The 11624-nt window shown below is 39.7% G+C and overlaps 1 protein-coding gene across 2 annotated transcripts; it reads right to left on the bottom strand.

Annotated features, from left to right (window-relative positions):
• Window positions 1-6530: 6530 nt before the first annotated feature.
• Window positions 6531-8362, bottom strand: LOC306734788 (leucine-rich melanocyte differentiation-associated protein). Of its 2 annotated transcripts, XM_079216178.1 has the most exons (4): window positions 7992-8362; window positions 7829-7906; window positions 7117-7193; window positions 6718-6837 (listed from the first exon to the last, which is right to left on the bottom strand). In XM_079216178.1, the coding sequence occupies exons 1-4, from the start codon at window positions 8084-8086 to the stop codon at window positions 6797-6799; spliced, it is 291 nt and encodes a 96-aa protein (XP_079072304.1). In that variant the 5' UTR covers window positions 8087-8362; the 3' UTR covers window positions 6718-6796. The 2 variants fall into 2 exon arrangements, with proteins under 2 accessions (XP_079072303.1, XP_079072304.1); XM_079216177.1 differs by lacking the exon at window positions 7117-7193 and having other exon boundaries at window positions 6531-6837.
• Window positions 8363-11624: the final 3262 nt, after the last annotated feature.

Here is an 11624-nt window from a genome sequence, read left to right as displayed (position 1 = left end):
AATGTTTAGTTTGCAGACGGTCAAATTAATTATATTTGAATCGGACTTTTCCTGCACAGCACTTCAGTGGTTATTGCTTGGCTGACGACTTTATTACTAATCACAATACGTGATCACCATACAGTCTCTTGCTAATGAGTAGATAAGGCATCTGCAGGCTCCTCCAGCTTGAAAATACCTTTCAGCCCTGCTCTTCTTTGGACCTTTGATCCCAGCTTCTATGGGCCTGGAGAGCTGTCGACTAATCCACAGAGCAGAGCTGGTGCATAGTCGAGCCATATACTTGGGCCACCTGCTTGGTTAATGTTTCCTTTTGGTTTCCACTTAATCCCATAGCGTTGCAAAGCAAAAGCAAAATATACAGCATGCACTGCTCTACATGCATTTTATTTAGTTCCCTTTTTTTTTCATAGGACAGTCAAAAGCACATTCACATGTCCTGTTGTGGACAGTTCTATAGGACAGTTCTATAGCAGCGATTAAACATGAATGTCACTTATTACTGTGTTACTGTCCAATGCATCCACACCGCAGCAGAGTTGTCCTGAAGACACGTCCTCTGTGGTAAGTAGGTCACCGTGTCGGGCTGCAGTGGGCTTCTCTTCCTTCTGTTGTTGCTGGTCCATCAGACTGTATCCACGCCGACTCACACTTCATTCAGCTCTCATTCCGTTGCAATGCCGGGCGCTGCAGAGAAGAAGAAACCCCCAAGGACCGAAGAGAAAAACGTGTGTGTGCCGGTGTTCAGTCCCATACCGCGAGGTCAAGTTTAAATAGATCCCGCAGAAACCAGGACCCTGCCGTGAGTCTTTAGCCCCGTTAGTCTGAAGCCAACCGGCATTTCGGCGAGACTGTTTGAGGTACCAGCGTCAAGCAACGCACGCGATAAAACCTGGATTCCGGTGGGGAGTTTCAAAATAAAACTCGGAGGTTGTGATGTAACACTCTTTAGAGGTCATATTACTAAGTTTCCAGGAACCTATAAGCTAAATGCACGTGAGTGATATTTCTGTCATTTTCACCACAAGACCATTATATCAAATTTAAATGAGTTTACTGCCATTATAACAATTCAGTATGTGACAGAAAAAACACACCACAATTACTGCTCTACTACAACACATGACAAAGGAAAACTAAATGTGGGAAACAATTTATAAAAAAAATATATGCACAACAAAAAGTAGCGGTTCTAACGGTTAGAAACCCAGTATTAAAAGTCAGATTGGGAAGGAACGTTTTATCTGGTAAAAAATATGGTTTCATTTAGTTATGCAGCATTGCACGTGGGACCCAATATAAAGTCATTTATGCAGACATTTAAGAAATGTATTGAGTAATGAGTCAGGTAGGTTGATAAACTGTATTCTTGCTGTAAACACATATGACCTGAAAAATATTATATTTTTTTTTTTTTCTGAATGAAGGTTTCTTAACCCGAACCTCTCTTTCCATCTTGCAATAAACCATCTGTAAACTCATATCGCTATTGCCGTGGTCTTCATTAGTAAATTGTTGAAATGTCACTTACATCATAACGAATGCCATCACAAAACAGTGCTGATATGTTCAGGCCTGAACGGGACAGAAAACCTTACCCTTTTATTTTGAAATTCACTCAGTTTCCGGTCTCCTTCGGACTAACTGCGTGCATTACGGCACTTCAACAGAGAGTGCCGAACTATTTCTTTGCCCCTACTGCGTTTTCCTGCTCGTGTATTTTTGAGGGTTTTGTCACACTGAAAGCTGAATACTGCAGATAGCCGGGAGGAAAACCGCGCCGTGATGACGGTGCTCCCGTTATCTCCCGTTATCTAGACAGCACAGTCCGTTCCTGTTAAATCTTGTTCTTCCTCTGCTTCACTGTAAAGACACAGTTCACGACCACAGTGCTACAGCAATGAGTCACCCACAAGTGGAGGAAATAAGTATATGATCCCTTGCCGATCTTGTAAGTTTGGCCACTGACAAAAAAAATGAACGGTCCATAATTGTAATGGCAGGTTATTTCACACATTCAAACGCAAATACATGTATAACTTTTATATGATGTGCTTTTGTGGATAAAAAAATATTATTCTGTCTCTCACTGTTCAAATACACTTATAGACCGTTCATTTCTTTGTCAGTGGGCACATTTACAAAATCGGCAAGGGATCAAATACGTATTTCCTCCACTCTAGTTAAACAGGAATTCAACTTTGAATACCTATTTCATAACATTTGATCTAATACACTCAGAGATGGGCAAAAATACGTGTGTTTTGTGTTTACAGTATAGGAAATACTTTTTTCTGGCATTTCCGTTTTCTCACAATTTGGTATAGCAGAGCATTTAGGTTTACTAAATATAGAATTAAACCCAGTTGTACACAGGTCAAGAGCCTACATACATTACTGTACATCAAGTTTTGCACAGAAAAATGAATACAAATAAAAGGTAAATAGTAAATCAATACAAAAGTGAACAGGCAACTTAACAACTGAGTAGCCTATACTTCTCTTTTACTGTACCTTGGCCAGTGGCATGGTAGCCTACTTCTTTCTCTCTGACCTTGGCCAATGGCATGGTAGGCCACACAGTTCTATATGACAGTGTTAAGTGTCTCATACAGGTTCATACTGACATCTTTATGACATAATAATCCTTCCATTTTGGTTCTTGAGACCCAACCACTGAGTAGCCAGTTTAGTTGCCTTTTAAGAACAACTAACTTTTCAAATATGTCTGGTGTGAATTAGCGAGTGATCGGCTTAATATATGAGGAGCAACGCCTGTAACTATTATGACATCATAGACATACATGGATGGGTAGATTTACATTACAGTCCCTCAGACTCATATTTGACATGGGACACGTGTGAACAACTGAAAGACTGTTTTCTGGTAGAACACTGTTAAGGTCTCCATTACATTCTAGTGCAACTATTAAAAGCTCTCTCCAAGCCTCTTTGAGCACCTGAGGGCCCTCCTGCTTTGTGCACTTTGTGTCTGCACAATGCCTCACTACCCCACTGTGAAGGCAAATGTACTTGGCAATAAACTGTTCTGATTCTGATGATAGTAGCACATGTTCGTCATCGCCACTTTCGCCTGTTTCAGGTGCTGGGCAGTCTTGCTTAAACTGGGAATGTTGGCATCGACAGTGGTAGAAGAAGAAAGCTGCTCAAAACGTTTTTTTCTGGAGTAAAAATTATTAACTGTAAAACTAATACCACTCAAGTAGTTCTGCATTCACATGTTTATTTCAATGCATTATCAGCATAAAGTACATGAATGTACTTCCCTCTGTTCAAGGTGGAGCTTTTTTTTCAATATGACGCAGGATAGTTTTATGATTAATAATGCATCATATTTGAATTGTTATATTTAAAATCTGCAACATTTCTCTGTCAGGTAAATGTAGTACGGCAATGTTTTCCTCTGAAGTAGAAGTACACATTAAGTAGTATACAGCTGAATTGTTGTTTCAGGGTACAATGAGTTAGAATAGGAGCTCAATACTTCTCATATGTGGGGACCATGTCTGGGTTGTGAAGAGATATAAAGCTTTATCCAAGTTTCATTACAAAGTTCATAACAAGGCCAAGTTGAGAGGTTCAATGGCAGAGCCAAGTTGAAGACGTTCGGGGCTTGCAAGCTGCTTATGCGCACAGGTGTTAACAACTGACGGTTGCAATTCACTGAAAAAGAATACATGTTCTAAGAATTCTAGCAACAGATGCTTCCTGACCTGCAAAATGTATGCGGTAAAATGTTTCCTGTTGTTGCTAAAACATGCTTTGCAGCGTGAAGAATTATAATGTACAGGGGTCACAGCTCAATGTTATGTTTAGTTACAATGGCTATGGGCAAAACAGCGCACACACATAGTGGCTTCAGGAAGCTTAAATCACAGATTAAAGGAGAAAACAACACATAGAAATTTTAACACACACCCACGTGAACCCCTGTTTAGAACGTATGCCTATGGACCACTCCCACAAGAAATGTATTGGTAAAGTAAGAAGCAAGCACGAAAAAGGAAGTAGAAAGGGCATTGGAGTCAGATAAAAAATAAATACGCCCATCTCTCGAAGATCGGGGCTCATTCGCTCTCACTCTTCCTGATGCGTGTTGACTGTGATGAGAGGCAGCTGAGTCCAAGGCCTAGTAGGTATGCATTTCATGTATGTAATTGCTAAATAAATAACCTTAAATATTCTATAACCTGTTATGTGAATTTTTGAACACTGGAGGAATTGTCCTCCCTTCTTCAGTTGCCTGCCCTTCCTATTGGTAAAATATGCTTGTGGTGATGTTAAGCTCCCCGGGCGCTTCACAGCAGCCCCCTGCTCCTAAATATGCTTAGGATGGGTAAAATACAGAGGTCAAATTTCATGTATGTATATAATGCAAATGAGGATTGTCATAAAGTATAAGTTTTCCCCTGAACCAGAGTGTATTTCACTGGTGTTCCTGACCGTGAGTAGCTGCTACTTGGGTTGTGATGCAACTAAGTCATCAGAATCAGAATCAGAAACCGCTTATTTAGCAAGAATGTTTACGCAAACGAAGGATTTTTCTTGGCGGAAGGTGCCAAGTCATGGCGGGTGTGTTGCTACCACCGAGAGTGAAGTTGTTTGTCTTCGTGCATGTTCTCCAGAAAGCAGCAACACCACAGGCCAAACATCCAGCCTGCTCTGATCAGACATGCCTTCAGCTGGCACGGCACTATAAATGACTAAATCCACTCAGACTCTGAGGTGAACAGCTGCCCACAAATCTTTTAATAAAAAATTATTACATTACTGTATTGTGCATAACCACGTGATCTTTGTTGGCAAATGAAAAGAGGTGGTCGCCAATCACACAGGTTCCACACGTCCCGCACAGGTCCCCCTGGGATGGCCAGATCAGCAGTGGTGGAGTTTGCAGAAAGAAAGTCAAGGCACGTTTGGTGTAGTGGCCACCGTAGGAATTGCAGCCGGTGTGATCCCTTGATTCTTTGTATGTCTTTTATTATATTTTTCTCGGTTGTCCGCCTACCTGCTGCCCAGCTGAACTGCAGGTCTACCAGCTGGGCCTCGTGCGGCATGTAAATGGTCAGTTTGGCACAACATGCGCGCAGTAAAAGTCTGCTCTATACAGGGGGGGGGGGTTCTGAGAGATGCTTGTAAAGACAGAGGAGGGGAGAGGTGGGGGGAGGGGATGGGGGGAGAGAACATCCAGTACCAGAGAGTCCTGCACAAGCAGAGGAAGGAACTCAGATAAGAAAACAAAGAGTAGAACAGAGTTGATATGAAAACACGGACATTACAAAGAACCGAATAGAAAAGGTGTTTTCTGACAAAACAAGCATGTGAGTAGAAGTCAGCATGAGTCAACAGCAGGGAAGCAATGTGTGGAACAATGTCCTAACATTTCACAGAAAGACAGACCTTTTGTCTCTCTCTTGGTTTGTTTTACCTAATTGCTCTGGTTCCCAGAGAGTTCACATCTTCAAACAGTTAACTTAACACAGTGGAAAGTCCAAACTATTAAAAACTGTTGGACTCCAATAAGCAAGCCTTTACTGGACTTTTCTCCATTTTTACAGGATTTGTGGATACTGAAGTCCTTCAAAATTCAACCAGTTAACTGACACCTTCATCCAGCCCAGAGAAGTGCCAGGTTGCCAGGTGATGCATGAATGCCATTCGGCTACTTCACAGCAAAGTAACTAGTTAAGCCGCAGTGACGGCTGCCAACAGTGGGAAGAAGCCTGCAAGAGGTTTAAGAAACCACTCTGTACCACAGGAAGCAGAAGAGTTAAACAGTCCTGAGCTTGGCAGCCACATTCAGCTGGTTTCTGCAGGGCAAATTAAGTAAATAGACTTGACCTGCAGTTCCTAGTGGAAAACACCGTGACCATCTGCTCACATGGTCCACCATGCCAGAGGCTATCACAGCATGAGATTTGTGCAAAGCGAAATGTCTTTAAGCATAATCACTCCATTCTAAACACATGTAATTACATACATTAGCACCAGCTAGGTATTTATTCCGCTTACTTCTAATATAATATCTTATGTGATTCCCAGGAAGCTTTCTGAAGAGTGAGACAATAACCCCATGAAAATATAAAACAGAAGACCTGTGCTGCAAACTGGGCCTGAAAATATAGCACCCACTGGTGCTTTCTGTTTGACTTTGGCCCCCTCGAGTGATCGCACCAATGACGACACTTGCAATGTACAGTTCCATTCCTTCTCAGCATCCCACCCAGCAACTGATATATGTGGGCTGAAAACTAGACTGCTCCAATTTGATCTTGGATTGTATAATTGATCTTCAAACAAATACCATCAGAATAATTAAACCAAGCACTGGTCAAACCCACAGAACGTATTGTTTCATTGTAGACAACATCCCTTTCCAAAACTGAGAAGTACCACAGGCTGAAGTTTGATTAAGGTGTCAAAAATGATGCACTAAGCACAAGTCGAATATTTCCTTTTTTTAATTTGATAGTGGAGCTCTGTATAAAAAAGTTGTTTTGATTTGAATATTTAACTCAATATCACGTAGCTTTAAATATATATTGAAACAAACAGATGAAGTGGATCATAATGTTCACAATGCAGCATAATGATTTTAAGGAACGTGTTCAAAAATATAGGACATCCTATTGTCTTGTGACAGTATTTGGCTTTTTCTGCATGTGTGTGTGTTTCTTTGAGTCCTCCTTCCTCTTCCTGCTGCTGTGACTGCTCTGCTGCAGCCTGTAGGTTTTTCTTGCCTGGACTCTCTCCTTCTCCAGGACCTCAGTGTCATCTAGAATCTCCAGGCATGGGATCTGACTAATGACATAATGTCTAAGGAGGCAAAGGTCAAGACAAATTAAACAACAACCATAGAGTGTGAACTTCACATGGGTGTAAACATTTGCACAACACAATGGGGTCAGATTATGTTACACACATTTTACAAATAAAAACAATGCACAGGGTTTATGTTACAGAGTGCATATTGAAGAAGATGTTCTGCTGGTAAGGTTGTGACTTGAATGCATGAGCGGATTAAGAGACCATGGGCCCCTGGGCACAGACATCTAAAAGGCCCCATCACCTCTACATAGGAGAAAACTTTCTTACCTGTTGTAATGTTTTTGCACCTTGTATGGTCACTTTGTGTTTTTTTCAACTCCTGTACAGCCCAGTGTGACCTTTGTCTGTGAAAAGTGCAATATAAATAAACTAACTTACTTATTTACTTAGAAGTCATTTTGAGGCTCTTTGTAGTCATTGAGTGGCTCTTAGTTTTCAGTCTCTCTTGTTTGCCCATTTTTATAGCTGGAGTCTCTTTGAAGTAACATTTAGTTGCTGACGGACATTATTTCGTCCCTTAGTTTCGAAGTAAAATGGACACTATAAATTTTAAAATTATAGACACAATATCACTGGCTTGCCTGTCAACCAAGTAGATAATGCTAATTAACTGGATCTGAACAGTTAACATTGAGGATTGGGGGACTTTCTGTACCCTTTTTTCTATATTCTGTTGGTTTTCCATGTTGGTATTGTATATACCATATGGGGACGCCATAGTACAAGTAAAACTGGTCTACCCTAAATCTCTTTAAGATTGCTAAAGCACCCACATTGCCAGAAGAATTATAACCATGTATATAGTTTTGTTTGTAGTTTGTAGCAAAGATATTTTATAGTTTTTGCAAAGAGACTTCAAAGTCAAGTGAAAACCTGTAAGAAAGAATATACATATTGCATAGAGGGTGTTTTGATTTTGGTTAAATTGACCACATCTCTGCAAACTTGAGCAGGTAGTGAAAAGGATGTTGTTGCTCACCTGTAGTCCTTGTACTGGGTCAGACTTCCTCCATTGAAATAGCTTGGTGCTGCCTCGTTGTTCATCATACTGAGGATCCTATTTATCGGGAAAAAATATAGCAGCATAACGAATAAATATCATGTTCATATGCACAATACTAATAACACAATCCCAGGCTCACTTTATGTTCGGGAACTTCCGGCGGATTTCTTCCACAAACACAGGCAGATTGTTGATCTTGTTCTTGTTGATGTACACTGTGGTGACACTGGTCATGTAGGGGAACTTGATGTGAGATGTGTAGTTGTTGCAGTCCAGGATCAGAGTGCTGAGCTTCTCCAGCTGGCACAGCAGAGCCGGGTTCCAATAAGGACTGAATGAAGGACAACACGGCAAACCAAGCTGCTCAACAACAGCTCAGACAAAATAAATAGAATTAGTTCCACCTCTTGGCCCCGTCAAACACTGTACCTGTCAGTTTCCTCCTACATTATGTATGTTTTTGTTTTGTTTACTACTGTTATGTAATCTCTCGTTTGTATTGTTATTGTTTCTGTTCGTACCATGTAAAGTGCCTTTAGTATCTTTTAAAGCGCTATACAAATAAAATGTATAATTATTATTATGATAAGATTTCATGTGTGTCTTTAGACATGTAGCGGTATTGCTTTAGGGATGGCAATGTTAATAATTAGAATAATTGGTTTGCTATGACATTTTTACTTTAATTATCTACAAAAGATTAATCCTACTAACTTGTTGATCCACTGACTTCCATTCAACTGTCAGGCACATTTTTGTGAATTAGAGGCGTTTCAATTAACTGGTTTGGAGCAAATATACAACAAAGTGTAATTTGTGTAGTTGCTGCTTTAGGCTACACGATGCTGTAATCCACCAGTGAAGAGAGTTGAAGAAGTGGAGACAAACTGGAAAAAAAGTTGCCTTCAAACCATCTAACCAAGCCTCCAGGAAGAGCGTCAGTCTTTGATGCAAATTTTACAAAGTGGCCAAATGGTGGAAACCCAATTTCACGTGATGCCATTGGAAAAAGAGAAACTGTAAATCACCTTCTTTTTTTTTAGGTAAATCAACTTCCTCTTGCAGAGACTAAAGCAAGCGGCTCTGGTAGCAGCAGCAACCTGTCAATCACCTTTTAGCATACTCTGCTGGATAGTCTATCTGACTCTAAATGGACCATAATTTACTGAATGAACATCATGCTGTATTAAAGAAGACTTGAAACTAGAAATTGAGACATACACTCATGTTTATAATATTTACTGAGGGAATAAATCAAGAGAGAAGTAGAGCCATTGTCTATAGACTTCTATACAACCAGAGGAGTCGCCCCTGGTGGCCAGTAGGGAGAATGCACGTTTAAGGCACTTCCTCATTGGCTTCATTGGTGATCATGCAATGAGCCCCATGTGCTTAAGACGTAATCTCATCATGGAAGTCAAACTTTTTTTGTTGCATAATACGACACTGAGGAACTTTCATTGGAATGAACTAGTCAAACGCTAGCTTTTACAACTATTGGATAGATTCATATTAAACTTGGTTCACACATACATGTTACCTTCAAGATAAATTGGAATAACTCTGGTGATCCGCTGACTTTATATCTGCTGGCATCATCAGGTAACAATTTGTATTTGTTCAATACGTATGCCCCAAATAAATAACTGGCATTCCCTTGACTCTCGCTTCAGATAAGGATAAACTCCCCCAACAAAAGCAGGAAAAAAAAACCCTTTGGTCTTCAGTTATTAAGTAAAGGATACTCATCTAGCAGGTTGTAACTCAGGTCCAGCACCTCCAGGGAGTCTGTCTGTGGCAGAATGGTTTCATAGGGGATTTCTGTCAGGCTCTGGTAAGCAAAAGAAAGCCACTGAAAGCTCGAGGTGTGGCTGGGTTGGCTGTGTTGACCTGAGGTGGGATGATCCATGACAAAAAAAAGCAGCTCCTCTTCACTTGTATGAGAAGTCAGGCGATTATGTCATGATCAAACCTTTAATAAACAGCACAACAATACATAGTTAATAGACATTAATGACTCAGAGTCAGAAAGTGATGATGTTGGCTTTCAGCTGAGTATAAATATATATATATATATATATATATATATATATATATATATATATATATATATATATATAGAGAGAGAGAGAGAGAGAGAGAGAGAGAGAGAGAGAGAGAGAGAGAGAGAGAGAGAATATACTACATTGACAATTCAACCCTGGCAGAATTATGCCACAAATGTTTTAATATAAAGACACATATGTGTTGTCATAGAGACTAAGGATAGGATTTTGTCCACATTAAGTTACGATCTAAAGAAAATATTACTGCAATCATCCGCATAATATTGCTTGTTGGTGCAAACAGTTCAGCAATGGAAGTTTAAAACACACTTTTTTTGTTTCTTTCTTCAATTTGTAACACACACATCACATTCACATTATGTGATACCTGAAACTCTTCTTAGATAAAACGAGTAGCTCCACATTTTGGTGAAAACACTTGAGAGAAGAAGATAGATCTCAATTTCTACAGAGATGGAATCAGTACATTGTTAGCCTAGCTTAGCATTAAGACTTGAGGACAGCAGGGGGACAGAGCTAGCCTGGCACTGTCCCAAGCTCCAGCAAGCTCGTTCTGGATGAACAATAATGTCAAATAAAGTCTGATATCCCTCGAAAATGTCAGAATATAGTGACATAATTGTTACTTAACACAGACATGAGATTGATATCAATCATCTCTCTGAAAGAATGTGATACGCTCTTTAAAAAAAACAACTACTATTTCAAAGTTTAGAAAACAAACACTGACAGAAATTGTGACTTAACGGTCAGCTGGCACATGTAACGATAGCCTTGATAACCAGAATACAAGTCATATTTCTCAGAGACACTAGTGTGCTAGTGTGTGTATATATATATATATATATATATATATATATATATATATATATATATATATATATATATATATATATATTTCTGATATATACATATACATACCGCTAAAACATATTATGGAATATATTATGTAATCACTGAGAGAGACTTCAGGTTACTCATTAATTATCAGGTTAAGATTGTTCAAAGCAGGGCTGTTCTTTTTTATTAAATTGTCTTTTTCATAGCCCATGCCTTCACATGATACACTGGGAGGTAAGTGAGCAACTGGTGGTTCCCTTCATATGTTACGTGACAGCAAAGTTAAACCCTGCTGGTGAAGGCTCAAAAGTAACTGCTGTTCCAAAAGCTACTATCGAAGGGTTAGCAAAGACCATGTTTTATGATTTACAGTAATAATCAATCATAACATCTTGGCACTCAATTTACACTGCACACATATTTCAGGTTGTCCTGCTACTTGGCGAATCCCTTAAATAAGAGTCTAGATGCAGCAAAGACAGTTTTAGCTGGACTTACCGAGCTGAAGGGCATCTGGTCGATCTTTTCTGTGCATGCAAACCTCTGACAAATGCTTTCAGCTCATATCAAAGGCCCTCTTTCATGCCCCGGCTGTAGATCACATGACGGGGATAATCACATTGCTGCTGAACCTTGTGGTTCAGCAGCAACAACACGGCTTACAAACAGTGAAGACATTTCTACATGAAATATTGTTTCACTGTTTGCAATGGAAGATAAGTCGTTGATCATAGAAAATCATATATTATTGGAATGAAAAATAACATTGGAGTATTGGAGTAGATGTGATCACATACAGGATACTACTCAAACATTGATTTCATAACTGAAAGGATCATTTCTACAAAATATTAAATGAGGCCCTT

This window comes from Taurulus bubalis (genome assembly GCF_910589615.1).
Source record: "Taurulus bubalis genome assembly, chromosome: 3".
In the NCBI taxonomy this organism is placed as follows: Eukaryota; Metazoa; Chordata; class Actinopteri; order Perciformes; family Cottidae; genus Taurulus; species Taurulus bubalis.
Note: the sequence above shows the minus strand (reverse complement) of the source record. Positions and strands in the feature narration are given on the sequence as shown.